The sequence below is a fragment of the Myxocyprinus asiaticus genome, chromosome 14 (genome assembly GCF_019703515.2).
Source record: "Myxocyprinus asiaticus isolate MX2 ecotype Aquarium Trade chromosome 14, UBuf_Myxa_2, whole genome shotgun sequence".
NCBI classification, from domain to species: Eukaryota; Metazoa; Chordata; class Actinopteri; order Cypriniformes; family Catostomidae; genus Myxocyprinus; species Myxocyprinus asiaticus.
In genome coordinates, this window is record NC_059357.1 from 4332621 (window position 1) to 4355409 (window position 22789).

The 22789-nt window shown below is 39.8% G+C and overlaps 1 protein-coding gene across 2 annotated transcripts in view; it reads left to right on the forward strand.

The window, feature by feature from the left end:
- The first annotated feature begins 226 nt into the window (after positions 1 to 226).
- Positions 227 to 22789, forward strand: part of LOC127451969 (CREB-binding protein-like) — a 70693-nt gene continuing 48130 nt past the window's right edge. For both annotated transcript variants that reach the window (XM_051717067.1, XM_051717068.1), the window contains exons 1-2: positions 227 to 1022; positions 21658 to 22304. In XM_051717067.1, the coding sequence (XP_051573027.1) occupies positions 935 to 1022; positions 21658 to 22304 (735 nt within the window). In that variant the 5' untranslated portion in view covers positions 227 to 934. The remainder of the gene's footprint in view (positions 1023 to 21657; positions 22305 to 22789) is intronic.

Sequence of the window (22789 nt, forward strand, 5' to 3'; positions counted from 1 at the left end):
TTGTAACAATAGCTGGGGTAACTGTTTTTTCAACTGTGTACATTATTGTACATTTTGTAAAGGTATTCTCAAAATTAAACCAATTTTCTCCCATGTAAACCACGCCCCCTAGCGGCTATTGTGGTTACGAACGTGTGACGTACGCGTTTGCGTAAGGGGCGTGGCTGCGCGGTCCCTCCCCCTCCACAGTCTGGCTGGAAAAGAAAAAAACTTTTTGTATCGAAGGAATCAACAGCCGCCATCTTGTCGCGGACGAGCGTCAGGGTTTCAGGAGAGCATTATTTTATTTTTTACGCACCCGGATCCGTCGGAACCGCCCTAAATATCTTCCCTGCGACGAAATCGATCAGCTTCGGGGCAAATCGAGGATCCTTGCGGCGATTATCGGCGGAATGGAGCCGTTTTTGTGGTCGGCTGGAAAACCCCCGTATATCTGATTTCCCCCTTCAGCGCGAGCGGCGCTCCTGTGCCACTCGCAAATATTAAAATATAATTATTTCCTCGCGTTTTCCATTTGTATTTACGGACTTCGTTTGTCATTCGATTCGGGCTGGGCATGGAGCTTGGAGGTCTTTATTTTTATTCGCAGAAAAAAGCCTCTTTGAAGAGACCCACGCGAGCCACTTGAAGGATTCGGAGGCATCGATGTTTTTTTCATCGTCGTTTTTTCTCGGTTTTAACGATGATATAATTATTTTCAGGGGGTTTGGGGCGATCATTAAGGTTAATTATGCGGGTTTTGGGTGTTGGATTATCATGTGGTGGAGCGGGGCGCTGTCGAGTCGCGTTTGAGCCCCATCTGTTAATTAGTGGCCCCTGATCGCTGAATAATAATAGAAAATCCCGATTATTTCGCTTTGTACCCCTCTCCTGGGCTCTGGGAAGACGCATATTTTGCTTTTACGTTTTTTTGTGTGTGAAGTAAGGCAACGGGATGGCGGATAATCTACTGGATATGGGCCCCCCGAACGCAAAGCGGCCCAAACTGAACTCACCTGCTCTGTCCTCCTCCGACACTCCAGGTAAGATGCTCACCTGTCCCATATGAAACCGTTCAGATCGGGTCTTAATAAACCTTACCATTAGAAATCAATAAGACCAGGTCTCTCAGTCTCATCTGCCCCATAAGACATGTGTAGGTCTCCCCTTTCCCATCAAAATCCTTCCAGATCCAGGTAAGACCTTCACCTGTCAGATCAGAACCCGGACCACGTGAGAGACTCACCTGTCTTTCAAAAACCTGCCAGACCAGGTACAGATTAGAGCTAGACCGATATGTCGGTTTAACGATTAATCAGTGCCGATAGTCGCTTTTTGGAACTATCTGTTATAGGGAAAAATGTATGCAGATAGTTGCCGATATTTTATTTTTTTTAAAAATTCTCCCCTTATCAATAAATCTGATCTGGTGAAATATATACATACAAAACATCGGGTGAAAATACAGGTTTTAAAAAGCTACATTGGTAAATACTTGGATATTGAGCATTTTAACAGAGGCAAATCTGTATCATTTCAAAATAAGAGTCCGTGCTTTGTTTCCGGCTTGTTTAACTGCTTTTTGGATTTTATTAATTTGTTATATACTGATTTTAAAAATCTATCGGCCGATTAATCAGTTATCGGCCTTTTCCGCCACCTTAGTTATCGGTTTCGCAAAATTCCACTATCGGTCGACCTCTAATACAGAGATAGTGGTTTTTGTCAGCATGACTGCCTTTATAATGGCAATTCAAACAAATGCCCTTATATTTCAATATGTGTGCATTGAATAATAAATAATTTTATATAACTCCTTTAAAGGCAGCTCTTGGTTGTACAGTGGTTTATAATAATAATTAAAAACTGTGTGCGATGTCTCACATTCCTTTGAGAACTTCTAGTCTCTTTAGATCAAGATTGCTCTGGTTTTGTTTTGAAACAGCTGACGGTGCAGTAGCAGTTGTGGTAGGTCATGATACTGACAAGTAATCTGTGATGTTTATTTTAATGAGATCCTCTTATTGTCACTTAGTTATTCCTAAAATACTCTATTTAGGGTGTATACAAATGCTAGGACTGCCAATGATCAACACAGTCGTTCTTGAAGAAAAGCAGAAGTTTTCTTTCATTCCCCAGTTTTGCATGCAAGTTTTCGTGCACCATCTGTTGAGGTTTTTAATCAGCTGAATTTCAGTTCGAATGCACTTGCATATCTGTATTCATTATCTTAATGTTTATGAGGATTGATTAATTGCATATGTTCTCATGATGCAGACATGTATAACCTCTGTCTCAACCTTATGTTGTTCCAAACCTGTATAACTTTCTTCTGTGGAAACACTAAGGAAAGTTTGGCAGAATGTTTACCTCAGTCGCCATTCACTTTTATTGTATGGGAAAAAAGATGCAATGAAAGTGAATGGTGACTGAGGCTGCCACCCTGAACACCCTTGTGCATAGTAACATCCTGTCAACCATGCAAAACACCGAAGCATCATGACTAGAGGTAGACCGATATATCGGTTTTACAGATTAATCGGTGCCGATGGTTGCTTTTGGAACAATCGGTTATCTGCAAAAATCTGCTGATAGTTTTTTTTATTTTTATTCCTCATCAATGAACCTTATCTTGTGAAATATATATATATATATATCACACACACACACACACACACACACACACACACTGATCAGCCACAACATTAAAACCACTGATAGGTGAAGTGAATAACATTTATTATCTCGTTACAATGGCACCTGCCAAGGGGTGGGATATATTAGGCAGCAAGTGAACAGTCAGTTCTTGAATTTCATGTGTTGAAAGCAGGAAAAATGGGCAAGCGTAAGGATCTGAGCGACTTTGACGAGCCAATTTGTGATGGTTAGACGACTGGGTCAGAGCATCTCCAAAACGGCAGGTCTTGTGCTGTGTTCCCGGTATGCAGTGGTTAGTACTTACCAAAAGTGGTCCAAGGAAGGACAACCGGTGAACCGGCGACAGGGTCATGGGCGCCCAAGGCCCATTGATGTGCGTGGGGAGCGAAGGCTAGCCCGTCTGGTCCAATCCCACAGAAGAGCTACTGTAGCACAAACTGCTGAAAAACGTAATGCTGCCCATGATAGAAAGGTGTCAGAACACACAGTGCATGACTCCTGTCCACCACCGAAAGCGCCTACAATGGGCACGTGAGCGTCAGAACTGGGCAGTGGAGTAATGGAAGATGGTGGCCTGGTCTGATGAATCACGTTTTCTTTTAGATCATGTGGTGGCCGGGTGCGTGTGTGTCGTTTACCAGGGGAAGAGATGGCAGCAGGATGCACTATGGGAAGAAGGCAGGCCGTCAGGAGGCAGTGTGATGCTCTGGGCAATGTTCTACTGGGAAACCTTGGGTCCTGGCATTCATGTGGATGTTACTTTGACACGCACCACCTACCTAAAGATTGTTGCAGACCACGTACATCCCTTCATGGCAGTGGCCTGTTTCAGCTGGAAAACACTGCAAAAATCGTTCAGGAATGGTTTGAGGAACATGACAAAGAGTTCAAGGTGTTGAATTGGCCTCCATATTCCCCAGATCTCAATCCGATTGAGCATCTATGGGATGTGCTGGACCAACAAGTCCGATCCATGGCGACTCCACCTCACAACTTACAGGACTTAAAGGATCTGCTGCTAACATCTTGTGCCAAATACTACAAGGTCTTGTAGAGTCCATGCCTCGATGGGTCAGAGCTGTTTTGGTGGCACGAGGGGGACCTACATGATATTAGGCAGGTGGTTTTAATGTTGTGGTTGATCGGCGTGTATGTGTGTGTGTGTGTGTGTGTGAGTATACACACATATATATATATATATATACTTATACTGTATATACAAACTCTTCATCTGGTTGTGAGTCGAGTGTGGTTGCCGCGATGGATGGCGTGAAGCCTCCACATGCGTGATGTCTCCGTGTCAACGCGCTCAACAAGCCACGTGATAAGATGCGCGGGTTGACGATCTCAGACGTGGAGGCAACTGAGATTCGTCCGCCACCCGGACTGAGGCGAATCACTACGCGACCACGAGGACTTAAAAGCACATTGGGAATTGGGCATTCCAAATTAGGAGAAAAAAATAATAATTTAAAAATAAAATCTGAGAAACACTTATAAGAGAGCAATACGCAATGGCCAAAGACCTCCAACAACTGTAAGGGACACTTTTTCAACCATCCATTTGCTTTTCTATGTAAACACGCGCTAGACGAAAGTCTTTGTTTACGTTTGTTTTTGTTTATTCAGTGTCTCGTGCAGGAGCGCTGTTTTTTAGATGATGTGTCTAATTAAAAAGAACTTAAAAAGCATATTGAAACACCTGCTTTCTGTAAAACTGTATTTGTTGCACTGTGTCTAGCCTTTTTTAGTGCAAGAATGTGATCGATCTGAAGTCATCGTATTACAGTGAGGATAAAAAAATGTAACTGAAATCAGATGCGTTTCTGATTTGTTTATGCGTTTCTCTCGGCTTCATGAAGATATTAATTTGCTTTCTCACATCGCTAGCTTTAAATATGCAACTTAGCTGGCTAATGAATGCATAAACGCAACCAGCTGGATATAAACTAATGCAAATAGATGGTAACAGTTGTGACATTTAAACATTTGGGTAGGACTTGAGTGTATTTTTGCTTCACACTGCAACCCCCCCCCCCCAATGTTCAAGCCAAATCTATGCCCTTGATGATGGATGAAACTGAGCTACAATCACACTGTGTACAATCATACTGGGAATAATACCGCTGTCATTTATACCACTCTCCGTGTTGTTAACCTGTCACATTCATTTGGAGCGCACCACACACGTGCAGCTGATCAGATCAGGAGCGGCATTAAGACAAGCGCTATGAATTCTTTTTCTCTTCCTTATTCAGCTTTTGGTGGTTTTACAATGTATCTAACCATAGTGTTTGCAATAATTATTTGGAAAATCTCGATTTTGGAAAGTCTGGAGTGTGGAGCGTCACAAAGTCTTTCAACATAAACTGGATTGCCAACCGACAATAAACATCACAAGAACAATTTCTTGCATGTGACAGCGCTATAGATCATGAATAAACGTTTAACTAAGTAGTTCAAAATTAAACAGCAATGGTGCTGATGTCGGAGTTGTTGTGTTCAGTTGATAACTGTTTTGCATTGTCAGTGCTGTCTTGTTCAGTACACAACAGTATTAAATTAGCCAAATGGCTAGCTGCTAGATAGCGGCTACTGAGCCTCATCTGGCCCCATTACCGGTTTCCATGACAGCAGGGCAGCCTGCTAACAGGTGTTGAACATCCTAACAGACATTTCATGACCGTGATTGTTAGCTAGTTGTGTGTATAACTTTGCCGAGCTGCTTGCGTCTTTAGCGACATGTACCTGATCCGATCGTCTACATGTATAACATTGGCTAAAAATAGAAAATTACTCCAGTTTATCATCGTTACATTTTTTTTTTTTCGATAAAACAATATCAGTATTTATCGCCCAGCCCTAACATTAACTACGTTTATCAGAAGTGCGGCATTGCGAACTATAACAAACATAATCATCATGAAATCTTATTTACACAAGTTAAATGGCATTTACATTCAAATGAGCATTAATGTACACAGAACGGAACCCACATCACAGTCTGCTTAGTCTACAAAACACTTTTGAAACTAAGTATTTTAAAATTTACGTATTGGCTCCATTGACTTCCATTAGAAGTGCCTCACTTTAACCCAGATTTGTGCTTTTTCCAAAATAATTTTTACTGTGTACTATGTATGGTAATGAACGTTGTAACAGGGGTAAAATGGGCGAGGAGGAGGCGGGAACCGGTTGATTAGCCTGATTGGGGGCCAGCCGTGCGAACTCGTGGCCCAGCCCCGCCCTCCTCCTTATCACAAACATTATACCACAAATGTTGTATTGAACCCAGAATATTCCTTTAATGCATTAAATGACAGCCCTAGTAAAAATTTTGTTCAAAAATTGGCGGTCAGGCTGCCATCTTGCCTAATAACAAATTGTGCTGGTCATTTAATTAGTCCTGTTTTAGAAAGCCAAATAAATCACCAGGCTTTTTTGCTTAATCACATTTTATTGAAAAGTTCAGAGGAGAACCCCAGACTGGCTGGTTAGGCTAAATTAAGTTTGGGCTATTCAGTGGACTGTCCTAACGCAAGTCAGTTTCTCACAAAGCTGCATGAGTCAACTGCATATTTTGTTTTGCAGAATGTTGATGTGTTGTTGAAGTGCATAACTTAAGACTTGCACCAGGAAATTCCACAGCACAGCATGTAAGAACCGTTATTTCCTGCCTCACTAATTCTTCCCATGTTTTTTGATTAACATGCAATTTTAATGCTGAGATTGAAAAAACATATTTACATTTTCTGAAGATAAGTTGCGGCAATGCTAGTGGGTTTGTGGGTGGTTTCCAAGGACGTTGCTAAAGTGTCCTGATTGGTTTTAGTGAGTTATTTGACTTGCCATGCCATGTGTGTATTCTCATGCCATATGTATGACTTTCTTCTGCTGAACAAAGATGAAGCTCTGTAGGTCCATTCAATTCAAGTGAACAGGTACCAACAATTTGAAGCTCCAAAAGCACATAAAGGCAACATAAAAGTCATCCATAAGACTCCAGTAGTTAAATCTATCTAAATAAAAAATATTTAAGTCCTTTACTAAAAATCTCCACTTTCACTTCCGCATTCTTCTCTTGTTTTTGGCGATTCGCATTCTTCGTGCATAACGCCACCTACTGGGCAGGGAGTAGAAATAATATACATAGATATGTATATATTAGAGCTGTCAAAATTAACGTGTTAACGCATGTGATTAATCAAAAATGCTTAAAGCATTGTTTTAAACATTTACCAATTTTCACATTAGATTCTTAAGTGTTCCAGGCTGCGACTAAAATGCGAGGAAAAAAATTCCTGCCGATGCGATTAGATTGTAAAAATTTAGAACAGAACAAAATGTAACAGAGTTGGCCAACTTTTTACATTTTTTTTACATGGCCAACCATTACAACACTGCAAGAAGCAGTGAGAAGTATGGCGTGAGATGTGGAACCCATTACAAATCTCTCTGAAAACCCTCTGTGAGTAAACTAGTTTAAAACCACATTAAACCATCTGACATTTTACACACCATTGATGAGATGAACAGGAGAAAACTCAAAGTATTGCACAGACATAAATTGGAACACTTCACACTAGTGGTCGACCGATATATCACAGAGGCCGTTAAATCTGGCGATATTCAGAATTCATATTGAAATTGATAAATTTTCCCGTTTGGCCGATTTGTTTCTTTAGGGCGCTGAGAATCGCCTGCTTGCATGTGAAGCGATTGAGACATGTAAAGGACCAGTCATGGTTTGTTTTGTTGTTACGTGCCATCGTGTTACTACAATAATAGACCAGTGTGCAACACAGTCTCATTTAAACGGTCCACATATTTGAACTGCGGCACATGCGTTTGAGCTCAGTGTTAAAGTGCTCGCCGGTTTCATTCTCCCTCTCTCTTCTCAACAGTTCCCTGTAACTTTTAACTGTCTTGTCTAATGACAAAAAGGCAAATATCAATAAAACTAATATCATTTACTGTCTGTAAATATGCAATATCTCGTTTAAACAGATGTAATAAACCAAACTCACACAACTTCAGCAGATCCAGCGCCCTGTGGCACGCTAATTTATTTACCTCTAAAGCATGTATTCTATCAGCCTCTCCTCAACAGTTCCCTGTAACTTTGATAACTAATGATAAAAGGCAAATATCAATAAAACTTCTATTAAATACCATCTGCAAATATACAGATATCTTGTTTAAAAAGATGTAAATCACGAACCTCACGAAAATCCAGCGTTTTCTTCCAGTCAAGCGCTCATTTAATATCTTCCTCTGAAGCGTGTATTCCATCAGCCAGAATCAAAATTCAGGATCAAAAGCTCTTTTGATTCACAAATCATGAAGGTCTGTCAGTGACAATCCAAGCAGGCGATCCAGGCCGTTTATATTGTCAGGAGATTGCGGCACAAGCGTGTTAGTGAAACTTCAAAGTAAAAGCGTTTCACTTGTAAATGTCTTATTCACTATGCACTGTTTGTGCAGTTTGTTTGATTCTGAATTTTTTGAGAAAATGCGATTACTAATGTGGACATGCCATCCTGTACTGTTATTTCCTTCTTCCTAATATATTAACAATTTCTTCATGTGCAAATAAATTACAAAAAATTTGATTAAACAGAAATCAGAAGAAACTGCTATCTACCATTTAAAATACAATATATATTTTTTTAGATTCTTTTTTACAAAGTTAAAGTTTATTATGAAATTTAGTAAATATAGTGCTAAATAAGAGAGAATCATTTTTTATTTTTTTAGCTGTTTTATGTTTGTTATTTGCTAAATTAAATTGTGTGATATATCGGCATTGTATCGGCCTATCGGCCACCCTGCACTCTGGATATCGGCATCAGTCATTAAAAAAACCCATATCGGTCGATCACTACTTCACACAACACCACCCTTAAAAATGATCATGTATTTACTATATAGCACTAACTGCATTAACTAGAACTTTATGCAGAATATATTAATAATAAATATCATATTACTACTATAGTTCTATAAAAAAAAAATTATAGGCTTCATTAGGGGAAAGAGGGAATATCCTAAAGTTTTTACCTTTTGGTTACCATGGTCTTGTTACAAATACCACTTTAAACAAAAATGGTACATTTTCATAAGTGTAAATAATAATACAAATTAATTTTATAGGCCCCAAAACCCCACCCCCACCAGTGCTACCAAATGAGGTGCTGGTGCAAACTTGTAGCCCTTTTCCACCAACATGGTTCAGGGGCGGGTTCCTGGGCCGGTGCGAATTTTTTGAACTGTTCCGTGCGTTTCCACCTCTGTAAAGGCCGTTCCGTGGTGGAAAATCTGGTTCCACACTGGCCCCAAAAGCTTGCTGGTTTCTACACAGGGGCAGAGAACGTGATTGTTTCTTTACCCAGGTAGTTTCCAAACAACAAGAGTAGCTAACGTCTGCAGCAAGGAGTACTTTTTCACTATAACAACAATAATAAACCCATAAAAATATCAGACATCAGAAGCGTTCAGGAAACGCAAAGGAAACGAGCACTCTACTTGTGATATAGTCTTGTACGGAGATCGGAGATAAACTAGAGAGATCTCAAAGAAAAAAGTATATGTGGAGAAACTTCAAGAAATGATGCACACCGGCTTCAATCGGACGATTTACAAAATCAAATACAAATTAAAAACTTTAAAGAGAGTACAGGGACCATAAGAGACCCAAGCAAAAGCGGCAGAGGAGGGAGCAATGATGTCTTGGACTTTTGTGCTCGGACACCAACCATCCAACTAACTAACCGGGGCATTAAATTCGGTCAGTCTGGCTTGAGATAAACACAGAATCGCCGGTGATCTTGATAATTAATTATATTTGCCAACTGTTAGCTTTCCTAACACTCTTCTCATCTTATTTTGTGCATTGCTTTGTTCAGTAAGGGCATTACTCACTTTGTTGGGAAGATCACTGCTATATCTGTAACTGGATAAGATTCTTAATCAAGGTATAAACACAATAATATATGCGATGGCAAAAATCCAAATATAATCATCTCCTACACCAATGTTAATAACGATTACACCGTTACAGTTTATAGTACTTAGCAAGAGTTAGCAAGTTTATACATAATGTAATTACGTTACCTGTCGTCTTGGGCATAGTATCATCTCTGGCAATCTTGTTGAGCAATCTAATAACGTTGTATCACATTTCTCTTTATGTTTCAATATTTCCTAAAAAAATATATATATATATATATATATATAGAAGGAGAACTGTAGGCTACACGAACACTGCTAAGTGCCGTGTTTGTTTATGTTTGAGATAGTCACGTAAAACTACCATGTAGCCATATAACCCGTTTCGAAAACCGTTCAGCTCTCAGGACAGTTGAAAGGCATAGCCGATTTACAATAGGCTCCAGATTGCACCGGCCGTGAACAAGCTGAGAACAGGCTTGGCACAAGAACCATTGCTATTTCGATGGAAAAGGGCTGTTGGTGGCATCGGTGCTACCGCTCTTAAATGTTACGTCTGGAGATCTGTTCTTACAGTTTATACAGCTCCGTGTGAGTTCTGAACACTGGTTGGAATAGGGCAGAACCTTTGTGATGTGTCCGGGGTCATTACACTAATGCACACACTAGGCATGTAACGATATTAAATATTCACGTCACAGTAATTGCTGAAGCTTTTATCACGGTATTGAATTACATTACAAAAACGGGTTGAACCATAAAAAATAAGTTTAATTACTTTTTCAATACCAAACTGGATAAAAAAGAACCCTAAACGTTTAAAAAAACTACCATCAACACCATAGATAAATAGCCAGATATAATGTACAGATTTTGCTCTTTTGGAAAGAAATTGGTACTTTTATTCACCAAAGTGGCATTCAACTGATCACAATGTATAGTCAGGACATTAATAACGTGAAAAATTACTATTACAATTTGAAATAAATGTTCAGAACTTCAAACTTTAACTTTAAACTACTTCAAAGAGTTTTTATCAAAAAATCCCCCACGTGCATCAATGACAGCTTTGCAGATCCTTGACATTCTAGCTGTCAGTTTGTCCAGATACTCAGGTGACATTTCACCCCACACTTCCTGTAGCACTTGCCATAGATGTGTCTGTCTTGTCGGGCACTTCTCACACACCTTACAGTCTAGCTGATCCCACAAAAGCTCAATGGGGTTAAGATCCATAACACTCTTTTCCAATTACCTGTTGTCCAATGTCTGTGTTTCTTTGCCCACTCTAACCTTTTCTTTATGTTTTTCTGTTTCAAAAGTGGCTTTTTCTTTGCAATTCTTCCCATAAGGCCTGCACCCCTGAGTCTTCTCTTTACTGTTGTACATGAAACTGGTGTTGAGCGGGTAGAATTCAATGAAGCTGTCAGCTGAGGACATGTGAGGCGTCTATTTCTCAAACTAGAGACTCTGATGTACTTATCCTCTTGTTTAGTTGTACATCTGGTCTTCCACATCTCTTTCTGTCCTTGTTAGAGTCAGTTGTCCTTTGTCTTTGAAGACTGTAGTGTACACCTTTGTATGAAATCTTCAGTTTTTGGGCAATTTCAAGCATTGAAATGATTGACTGATGAGTTTCTAGAGAAAGCTGTTTCTTTTTTGCCATTTTTGACCTAATATTGACCTTAAGACATGCCAGTCAATTGCATACTGTGGCAATTCAAAAACAAACACAAAGACAATGTTAAGCTTCATTTAATGAACCAAATATCTTTCAACTGTGTTTGATATAATGGCAAGTGATTTTCTAGTACCAAATTAGCAATGAGTATTTTTTATTTATTTATTTATTTTCTCGCCCAATTTGCCCAATTCCCAATGCGCTCTAAGTCCTCGTGGTGGTGTAGTGACTCGCCTCAATCCGGGTGGCGGAGGATGAATCCCAGTTGCCTCCATGTCTGAGACCATCAACCCACGCATCTTATCACGTGGCTTGTTGAGCGCGTTGCCACGGAGACATAGCGCGTGTGGAGGCTTCACGCGTCCCACTGTTGCATCCACGCTCAACTCACCATGCGCCCCACCGAGAACGAACCACATTATAGCGACCATGAGGAGGTTACCCCATGTGACTCTACCCTCCATAGGAACCAGGCCAATTTGGTTGCTTAGGAGACCTGCCTGGAGTCACTCAGCACACCCTGGGATTCGAACTAGCGAACTCCAGGGGTGGTAGCCAGCGACTTTTACCACTGAGCTACCCAGGCCCCCCCAAATGAGCAATTTAGCATGATTACTCAAGGATAAGGTGTTGGAGTGATGGCTGCTGGAAATGGGACTGTCTAGATTTGATCAAAAATGACTTTTTTCAAATAGTGATGGTGCTGTTTTTTACATCAGTAATGTCCTGACTATACTTTGATCAGTTGAATGCCACTTTGGTGAATTAAAGTACCAATTTCCTTCTGAAACAGAAAAATCTGTACATTATTCCAAACTTTTTGCCACCTGTGTGTGTGTGTGTGTGTGTGTGTGTGTGTGTGTGTGTGTGTATATATATATATATATATCTCAGAAGTTTACATACACTTAGGTTGAAGTCATTAAAACTAATTTTTTAACCACTCCACAGATTTAATATTAGCAAACTATAGTTTTGGCAAGTCGTTTAGGACATCTGCTTTGTGCATGACAAGAGTAATTTTTCCAACAATTGTTTTCAGACAGATTGTTTCACTTTTAATTGACTACATCACAATTCCAGTGGGTCAGAAGTTTATATTCACTAAGTTAACTGTGCCTTTATGCAGCTTGTAAAATACCAGAAAATTATGTCAAGCCTTTAGGCAATTAGCCAATTAGCTTCTGATAAGAGGTGTACTGAATTGGAGGTGTACCTGTGGATGTATTTTAAGGCCTACCTTCAAACTCAGTGCCTCTTTGCTTGACATCATGGGAAAATCAAAATAAATCAGCCAAGACCTCAGAAAAACAATTGTTGACCTCCACAAGTCTGATTCATCCTTGGGAGCAATTTCCAAATGCCTGAAGGTACCACGTTCATCTGTACAAACAATAGTACGCAAGTATAAACACCATGGGTCCATGCAGCCATCATACCGCTCAGGAAGGAGACACATTCTGTCTCCTAGAGATAAACGTAGTTTGGTGCGAAAAGTGCAAATCAATCCCAGAACAACAGCAAAGAACCTTGTGAAGATGCTGGAGGAAACAGGTAGACAAGTATCTATATCCACAGTAAAATGAGTCCTATATCGACATAACCTGAAAGGCTGCTCAGCAAGAAGAAGCCACTGCTCCAAAACCACCATAAAAAAGCCAGACTACAGTTTGCAAGTGCACATGGGGACAAAGATCATACTTTTTGGAGAAATGTCCTCTGGTCTGATGAAACAAAAATGGAACTTTTTGGCCATAATGACCATCATTATGTTTGGAGGAAAAAGGGTGAGGCTTGCAAGCCCAAGAACACCATCCCAACCGGGACGCATGGGGGTGGCAGCATCATGTTGTGGGGGTGCTTTGCTGCAGAAGGGACTGGTGCACTTCACAAAATAGATAACATCATGAGGAAGGAAAATTATGTGGATATATTGAAGCAACATCTCAAGACATCAGCCATGAAGTTAAAGCTCGGTCGCAAATGGGTCTTCCAAATGGACAATGACCCAAGTATACCTCAAGTTGTGGCAAAATGGCTTAAGGACAACAAAGTCAAGGTATTGGAGTGGTCATCACAAAGCCCTGACCTCAATTCAATAGAAAATTTGTGGGCAGAATTGAAAAAGCATGTGCAAGCAAGGAGGCCTACAAACATAACTCAGTTACACCAGTTCTGTCTGGAGGAATTGCTGGAATTTTGGCCCACTTATTGTGAGAAGCTTGTGGAAGGCTACCCAAAACGTTTGACCCAAGTTAAACAATTTAAAGGCAATGCTACCAAATACTAACAAAGTGCATGTAAACTTCTGACCCACTGGGAATGTTTCCCTCACCATTCACTTTACTGCAGCCTTTTTTCCAAGACAGTGAATGTGAATGGTGACTGAGGATTTCATTATGTCTCACATCTCCTTTTTTTGTTCCACTTTGGAAAGGAAGTGTTACAGGTTTGGAACAACATGAAGGTGAATAAATGATTTCCGAATGTTCATTTTTGGGATAGCTAACGTTGCACCTGCTCTTTTTGTGCCACATTTACCATAATGTGGACTGTTGGTGCATTTAGTGTGTGAAAACGGCAGCACATGCACGTGTCTTCTAGTATGCGTACTGATTTGTGGGTTGTGTTAAGTCTGTCATCTTTTTTTCTTCGCAGCGTAGTTTTCGTAGACCGTTCCAGTGGGTGTGTTGTTTGCCAGCTGGGCGTTGGTGCACTTGTTATTGTAAGCTTGTGCCGGCCGTTGCTGCGCTTTTATTCCAGCCATGTTTGCGTTAGTGGACATGCAAACACAGCCAAGTGTATATACGCTGCCCTCCACCAGCTTCAGGCAGGGGGCTTGCTGCACGGTTTAATGTCTCGGCTGAAGCGTGACTGATTCGGGGACGGATGCTGTGGGGAGCACATCACAGATCTCAAAGAGACAAGGAGCAGCTTGTCTCCATGTGAGATCTAACACACTCCGAACGACTGCTGCTTGGTTTTACGAATAGCACAATGCTTACAAGAAAACCTAAAGATGCTGTGCAGAAATGGTGGATTAAAAATCACAACATCCAACATTTGACTTTATTGAGTGTTATGATGTCAATATATTCTGTGTTACATAAGTTAACTATTTTGTCTTGGCTTACTGAGGAATTCAGTTCCTTCTGTTTTGATGCTTTATAAGTGTCTGTTTAGTTGAACATTTTATTACTTATTGCAGTTTTATACAGGCGCAGCATTATAAAAGTTTACAGCAAGAGTTTTATGGAGAAACTTCTAACCATATACATGCACACCTGATATCTTTCCTGTTCTTCCACCCAAAAATCAATTTCTCAACAACTGTATGATCAGTGTGTGAGTTCGACTAGTGAGTTTTTCAGCTTTTGGGTCATTGACAAATAAGCTAAAAAATAGAAATCTTTTAAAATATAGTTTAACCCCTTCTACTCTGGTGCATTTTTGGGCTGCAACCCGCAATTTGTAACACTCAAATTTAAAAGTTCATCACTCACGCATACTGTGGAATAATTGCACAATATTAGTCCCCTTTTTCAGAGACCCCCCCACCCCCACAAATAAAAAAGACTCCAATTGTTCTTAAATAATATTGTTTGTGTTAATCTTATGAAAAACAAAACAAAAAAAAAGAAACTTTTTTTTAGTTGTCTTAAATTTGTAAACATGTAATTCTGGTTCTTTTCACTCTGCCTCACTTTGAAAAGTCTCATTTTATTCCACTAGATGGCAGAAAGCACTAGAAAAAAAATATTTCTCTGTCACATTCCATCACAATATACAGATCTGAAATGTAGGTGGCACTTTAACGCATTTTAGCCCTCAAAGGTGTGCTCGTCCATTGACATCCAGTTTAGGGCTGCAACAACTAATCGATAAAATCGATGCTTATTTGAAAAACAACGGAGACAAGTTGAAGCAGAACAAACATGACCCAAGTTGTCCAGCGCACGAGAGCACTTTATAAACACTTCAAAGAAGATCATAATATGCATAGAGTTTAATGTGGAGTGGTTGCTGCATCAGGTGCGTTGAAAGAGTGATTGTGCTGTTCGATGCGCTGGAGATGTTTCTCTCCAGCACATGACTTACATTTTACTGCTATTGTCTGTTTTATAATGTATACTTTATGAATTCAAAATCAGGCACATATTTCGGCATTTTTCTTAAAACTGTTTATTTATACCACATGCGAGTCACATGCAAATGAGCGAGCGCATCCGTGTCAATCAAACCGATCGAAATGGAGAAAGGGAGCGCAATCATTTGGATTAAACTCGTGCAACATCATACCGTGCTTTCAGTTTCAGTGTAATCAGTTGTGCAGCTTTCATTGATGTCACGCTGATGTCTCAGAGGTCAAAGTGTGCGGTTTGAAGTGTTTTAGATCGTTTCTCTTCATGTAAGCACATGTAATACAATGAGCACCAGGATGAGACTTTTCAGCACGAGTGAATCCGCTCTGCGTTTGCAGATAATTGTACTATATTAAACTATATATAATGCTGAATATAATGATGCTAAGGGTCCTGATATTTGATCGTCCTGATAATGCGAAATGTAATGTCTGATTCCACCAGTGAATTTATACCATGGCGAACGTTATTTTACTGGATAAACATGCACATATTTTTGAAAAGAATAGTTTAGAAAAATGTAATCAGCAACAATACTATTTTAATACCTACAATATTAATTTAAATTAAAATGTATGCAATCTGTTACAGTGTTCAAGTATATGTATCTAAAATAACTTTTTCAGCTTGGCAGAATTTTGGTGTCACCATTGCCCTCTGCTGGACTTATTTTTAGTCCCAGTCCATCCCCGATGGATCATTTTACTCTTTAACCCTTTCAGGCACAGTGTTTACTTTGCGAAACCATCTCTTCTTTTTTCATTTATAGATTTGCATTAGAGTTTAAAGTAGGAATCTTTCTATTTTGTGAAAATATTTGATGTGTAGCTTAAGAAAAAGAAAGTAGCACACAGGAAGTGATGTAATAGCTGTAGTTTCTCTGCAAAGTTGGGTCCTCATTGTTGATGCTGGTGTTCCTCATATTCTGCCTACCGCTTCAGTCTGGGCTTTTTTTTTTTTTTTTACACAATCCTGTAAGTTTTACTGAAGGTAACATGTTACAGAATGAGATTTGTAAAAAATAATTATACAATACATTAATATTATTAGGTGAAATGTGGTGGTTTTGCACAGTAACCACTATGCATTTATGCTAAATAGATTGTCACATGGACAAAACATGGTGGCTACTCTCAGTAACCACAATGCAAATACAGAAAACACAAAATCACATGGAAAAATGGTTCTGCTTTCTTTTTTTAGAGAGCCATACCATCAGGTTCTTCAAGTAGTGAGAGAGTGCAGTGAGGAAGATGAGGAGGATAAGCTGAATGGTGATGGAATGCAGGGAGATGGAGGCAGTGATACTGAGAGTAGTGATGGAGATCAGGGAAGTGATACTGTAAGTAGGGTTGGAGGCCAGAATACTGTTGAAGATCAGGAGAGTGAACATAGAGCTGGATTCGAAGGGTTGAAGCAAAACGTATGGCAGTGAAATGAAGATGCAGTGACCATTCTCATCCCTGAATGGCAATCAGCATACTCATTAGAGCCCGACCGATACTGATTTTAGAGGGGTAAAGTTCACAGATTACCGATATGGTGGCCGATATAGTTCATTTTTGAGCTGGAATGAAAACACCTTTTCTATGTGGACTGTGCACCGATTTTGCTCCGATATGACTATGCAAAGGTACTCAGAAGGCTACTTTCTTAAACAGATATTTTTATCAAAGAATATTTGACATTATTATTATACATTGTCAACAAATTCTAGAAATGAACACTGAGAAAATAAAGAATAAATAAAAATAAAATAAATAACTAAATAAACATCAGTACTGTATGTTTAGTATCGGTCAAATGCTGACTATATTAATACTGCCGAGTCAAGATAAACAGCAGCAGCGGTGTTACACCGTATTCTGCTATACAAGTTCAGGGGAAACTTTCAACGGTGGAAAACCAGACTTTTAAATATAACATTTTATAAATGCAACGACTGGAATTGTTCGGTTGAAGGGGGTACCAAACTGTGAGTCCTAAACAAAACAGTTTGGTGAATACATGTTTACACATTAGCTTCCACTCAGCTGACAACAATGAAAGTAGCTACGTGATTAGCTAGTTAGCTATAAGCTCGTTGTCACGGAGAGTAAAAGGCGGACGTTGTTTATTTTACTTTTGACGGAAGTTTCACACTTCTGGATAAGCAGTTCACTATGTGGTCGTTTGATTGATACACAGTAAGAGGCTGCAATTTCATTACATAAATTGTCTGGAATGTGCTGCACGCTTCACATTAAATGAGTGTTTCGCTCTCTGTAATCTAATACACAGATTACAGAAGTCATAATGTGATGTTTTTAGCGGGTCAGTGCCTTCACACATCACTTTGAAGCGTGCAACACAAGAGAACTGGATATTTCTGAAATAAAATTGCTGGCTGCTGTGGTTTAATAATCAGACTAGGACATGTACAACACATTTACAAGATCAATGAAAAGATTAAGTGACAACACAGTACTGGCCTGAAAGGGCGAAACTCTCACACTGGTCCCGGGCCAGCTGGCCATACTTACTGTTGAACCATGTTAATAAATGTTTAATTATGCATATATAGTTCTCATTCACGCAAAATGCTTAGTTAGCCATTAGTAAGTGCTTTATTACGACCTTTATTAAGCATTAATTGATTTAATAGTAAGTGTTCATAAAACATTAATAAACACATTAAGTAGAAGTGTGTATCCAACTCATTACATATTTAATATCTTTATTAACTATGAATTTATGCTTAATGTTCTTAAATACTTCTTTACCACTGGTTTGCATGACCTAAAATACATCAGTTAGGTATGATTAACAGGTTGTTTACTAAGGATAAAAAAAACATTATTAAACTACCTATATTAGAGTTGGGGTACATGAGTTCGGACTTGAGTCTGAGTCACAAGTCAAATTTTAATGGACTTGGACTTGTCACGGACTCGGATGCAATTTTACTCGGACTTGACTCGGACTCGAGCCTTTAGGACTCAGGATTTTTTTTTTCCTAGTATGTGGCATTTGCAATGCAATAACAAACAAACAAGCAAACAAATAACGTAACATAGGGTGACCATACATCTTATTTTTCCCAGACATGTCCTCTTTTTCAGACCTGAAAAAAGCGTCCGGCTGGGATTTCAAAATTGCCACTAAATGTCCGGGATATGGCTTTGTCTTCATGATGTGCTCTCTACAGTTAATACTATCATACACTCTGTGTATTTGATACTGCACATCAGTTTTCACGCGTATATGTCCTTACGTGTGATTATTCTGGCTGAGAGCGGCAGCGCGCACTCTTTCAAAGTACTTTTTCGCCCGTGCGCCCTAAAGTATGTGTGTGCGTGAAAGATCGCCACACGTGCTCTGCCGCTCTCATACAGAAATATCAATTATGTAAGTACACTTTTGAAAGTACGTTCCCCAACTCTGCAAATTATTAATTAGAATAAATGTTTTATCAGACTCACGTTACACGCAAAGCCATTTATAATTGAAAGTGTTGACTATATCGAGACAAAATCAAATATGCTACGTATTAGGGATATTTAAACTAATATGACAGATGAAATAGACCATGATGGAAATTGTACATCTCAGTCCATTACATATTTGTAGTGCAGCCTCTGTGTGTTACCTGTAAAGCTGGCACTCGTGATTCAATGGCAAAAAATGTCCAAGTGAGGGGAGAAATTTCTATTCACCTATTATCCATACTAAATATAATGTGAAAAGAACATGTCAGCTCAAGGAGAGTTTGTCAAAAGATTTGATCTTGACTTTAGGGAAGTAAGCTACACCTGGACACAGCAGGAAGTCTGAAAAGTGTGAAGTATAGAAAAATGAAAATGCGTTTCTAATGGTATCTGATCTTTTCTGATTTTACCTTGTTTAATTTTATGGGCATTATTAAATGTTTTAGTATTACCATTTATTAAAAGTATTAAACACAATAAATTTAATTAATTACATGTATTTCACCCATAATTAGATAAAACTAAATTGAATGGACAAATTGAAAATTAAGTAGAAAAAAACTTGAAATAATAACTCTGGTTGTAATGACTAACACAGCTTTCACTTTCTTTAGTCTATGTTTGAGTGGAGGGGAAAAATCAACAAATAATTGAAAAAGTCAACAGAACACAATAAGAAGTGTGTTGAAGGACGGTTTTGTCTTCATACACCTAAAGCATATGCTTTCATTCTGAAGCCAATTATTCAGCAGGAGACTAATCATAAAATGTGAATATGAAATGCAAAAGAGATGTTTTTGTTGCATTTATATTGACTGTGTTTTTCTTAGTTGTGAAGGTTTAAATAAGCTTAAAATATTGATGTTGAGTTTACGGTTACAATTTTAATTCAGATTCATGAACAGATTCATTCGGACTCGACTCTGACTCGACCTGTTATGGACTCGGCCTTGAGACCGACTCGGACTCAACTCGGACTTGACTCGGACTCGACTAAGGTGGACTTGAACCCAACACTAACATATATGCACTTATTAAACAATTATAAATAATTTGCTAAAGTGAATAGAAACAAATAACATACTATTTATGTGTAGCTTATTAATGTATTAATATTTTTATTTTCTCCCTTTTTCTCCCCAATTTGGCATGCCCAATTCCCAATGCACTCCAAATCCTCGTGGTGGCGTAGTGACTCGCCTCAATCCGGGTGGCGGAGGACGAATCTCAGTTGCTGCCGCGTCTGAGACCGTCAATCCGCGCATCTTATCACGTGGCTTGTTGAGCGTGTTACCACGGATACATAGCGTGTGTGGAGGCTTCATGCCGTCCACCGCGCCATCCACGCACAACTCACCACGTGCCCCACCGAGATTGAACCACATTATAGCGACCACAAGGAGGTTTCCCCATGTGACTCTATCCTCCCTAGCAACCAGGCCAATTTGGTTGTTTAGGAGACCTGGCTGGAGTCACTCAGCACTCCCTGGCATTCGAACTCGCGAACTCCAGTGGTGGTAGTCAGCGTCTTTACTCGCTGAGCTACCCAGGCCCCCACATATTAATGTATTAATAATGTAGGAACAATAATTTATAAATGATCAATTTACTATAAACTAATGCTTTACAAATACTTTATACATTGTAGTTATTATAAAGTGTTGCCAACATTACAACCCAGTCAAATGCCTAACACAACAACTTTCTCTTAACATGTAGAATATTACAAACAACATTTTTAACACATTACAGTGTGTATGCAGGAACATTGATGACTATGAATGTAAGTAACAATAACCATAGGATTAAACATCAGAAACGACAGTAGCTTTCATTTAAATATACTATTGTTCATTGTTAATTATGGTCAGTTTATAATATATTGCCTCATTTTAATGTATACATGAAAAATTATCATTAATCAAGATTAATAAATGCTGTAAAAGTATTGTTCATTGTTATTTCACGTTAGATATTGCATTAACGTTCCCGTATAAAACCTTATTGTAAAGTGTTACCCACTATTTACTTCATATCACTGGTCAGCTCGCCACTGCTGGCAGAGGCCCGCAACAATGTAAAGAGGATGTTATTTCCTGTCCCTGATAGACCACTCTCCTCTCTTTCTTTACTTATAACACACTCATGCTGGTTTCAGTCAAGTCTCCTTTGGAAATCTTTTCTCACAGCAACAATAAAGCCCCGCTCACACCGTGTGATCGTACTCAGTTTCAATGAGCACTCATACGACCGGAAGTAAGCATGCACACCCTCGTGTGCGAAAGCGAACGCGCGCCATCTTGTGCAACTAGTCAATAGGTCTTAGTTTTCAGCCTTGAGTCTTAGTGCTCCCCGCAGAGAATTCAGTGACATTACAACAGCATTGACTTCCTTTTGCATCTTTCACACCAAAACAAGCATGCATGTGCATGCATAGTTGAACACACCAAAAAAAATTGTGTTATCCATTAAGAAGGCTGTTGCAAGAGTTTGGAACTGGCCAAGCAGACACGTTATCGGTCAGTTCTGATCATTTAAAAAATGTTCAGATATCGGCCAATTTACTTCACTCTGATTGGAGATGAGTCATCCCTTCCCAGACCAAGCCTCGACCTAGCGTTACACCAAAATGGCGTTACACCAAAATGGCCAATTCAAAATATTTGTTAATTTATCCGCCAAATCGATACATATCGGTTTATCAATAAAATGGTGCGTTTTGGTTAATAATTGGATGAGGAACTGTACTAATTTATACTACCTACTTTTTCTCTCATTTTAGACTTTGTGTCCCTGTTCGACTTGGAAAACGATCTTCCAGATGAGCTGATACCCAACGGAGACCTGGGGCTTATGTCCATGTCCTCTAACGGGGATGGAGGGGTCGGGGGACGGATGGGGGGCACCGTCCCGGACGCTGCTGCCAAACACAAGCAGCTGTCCCAGCTCCTGCAGGCAGGGAGTGGTCCTGGTCTTGCAGGAAACCTCAGCCCTCAACCTGGAATGAATCAACTGGGTGTTTTGGGAAAGAGTCAGATGGGCCAGGGCTCACCCGGTCACCAGACTCAGCCTCCAAAGCCTGTTGGCACCCCTACTGGTCAGGGCAACAATAGTCCGGGGATGGGTCTCAATGCTGGCTTTAACCAGGCCATGCTAAACAACAACAACCAGGGTCATGGACTCATGGGGCAGAACTTGGCTTCACAGGGGCAGATGATGAATGGCGTGATGGGGCCAGCCGGAAGAGGAAGGCCGGCTCCAGGAATGCAGTACCAGGGTCAGGCCATGCAGGGAACGCCAGTCGGAGGTGGTGCTGGCCCGGGGGGCAGTGTTTCTGGCAGTGTACTAGCGGAGACGCTCACCCAGGGTGCACCACAAATGGGGGCACACAACGCAATCAACCCCCAGCAAGCGGGAAACATGAACAAGGTAAGATGTCATTGCTGTTCTTCAGGGCCCAGTTGCAACACACAAGTCTTTTTAGCAAGTCAGTCCACTCTGCACCATCTTTGGAACGCTATCGGGCAGCTATTTTCATATGTAAACAAGCGGCATACAAGTGCAGCTCCTATCTACTTGAACTGGGAAAAACCCAAATCTCCAAAACAGTTGGTTAAGTTTAAGATCAAAGAACATGAAAATGTTGAAAAAACAGTGAGTGGCAATGGCCAAAGTCATCATTCTGACGTACATGTGTGTACATAGACCAACAATTTAAAAACATTTCAGATAGAATGCAAAAATATATTCAACTAAGCAAATTGTTTCAGTTTCAATCAGCACAGTTAACGTGTAGTTTCAGTTTCAGCCTATAATTTCCACTGCAAATGGTAAAATAAGAAATATGGTGTCAATCATAGAACTTCATGTTACATGGATTTAAGTGTCAGATAGGAAGGTTTACTGCTTGTAGC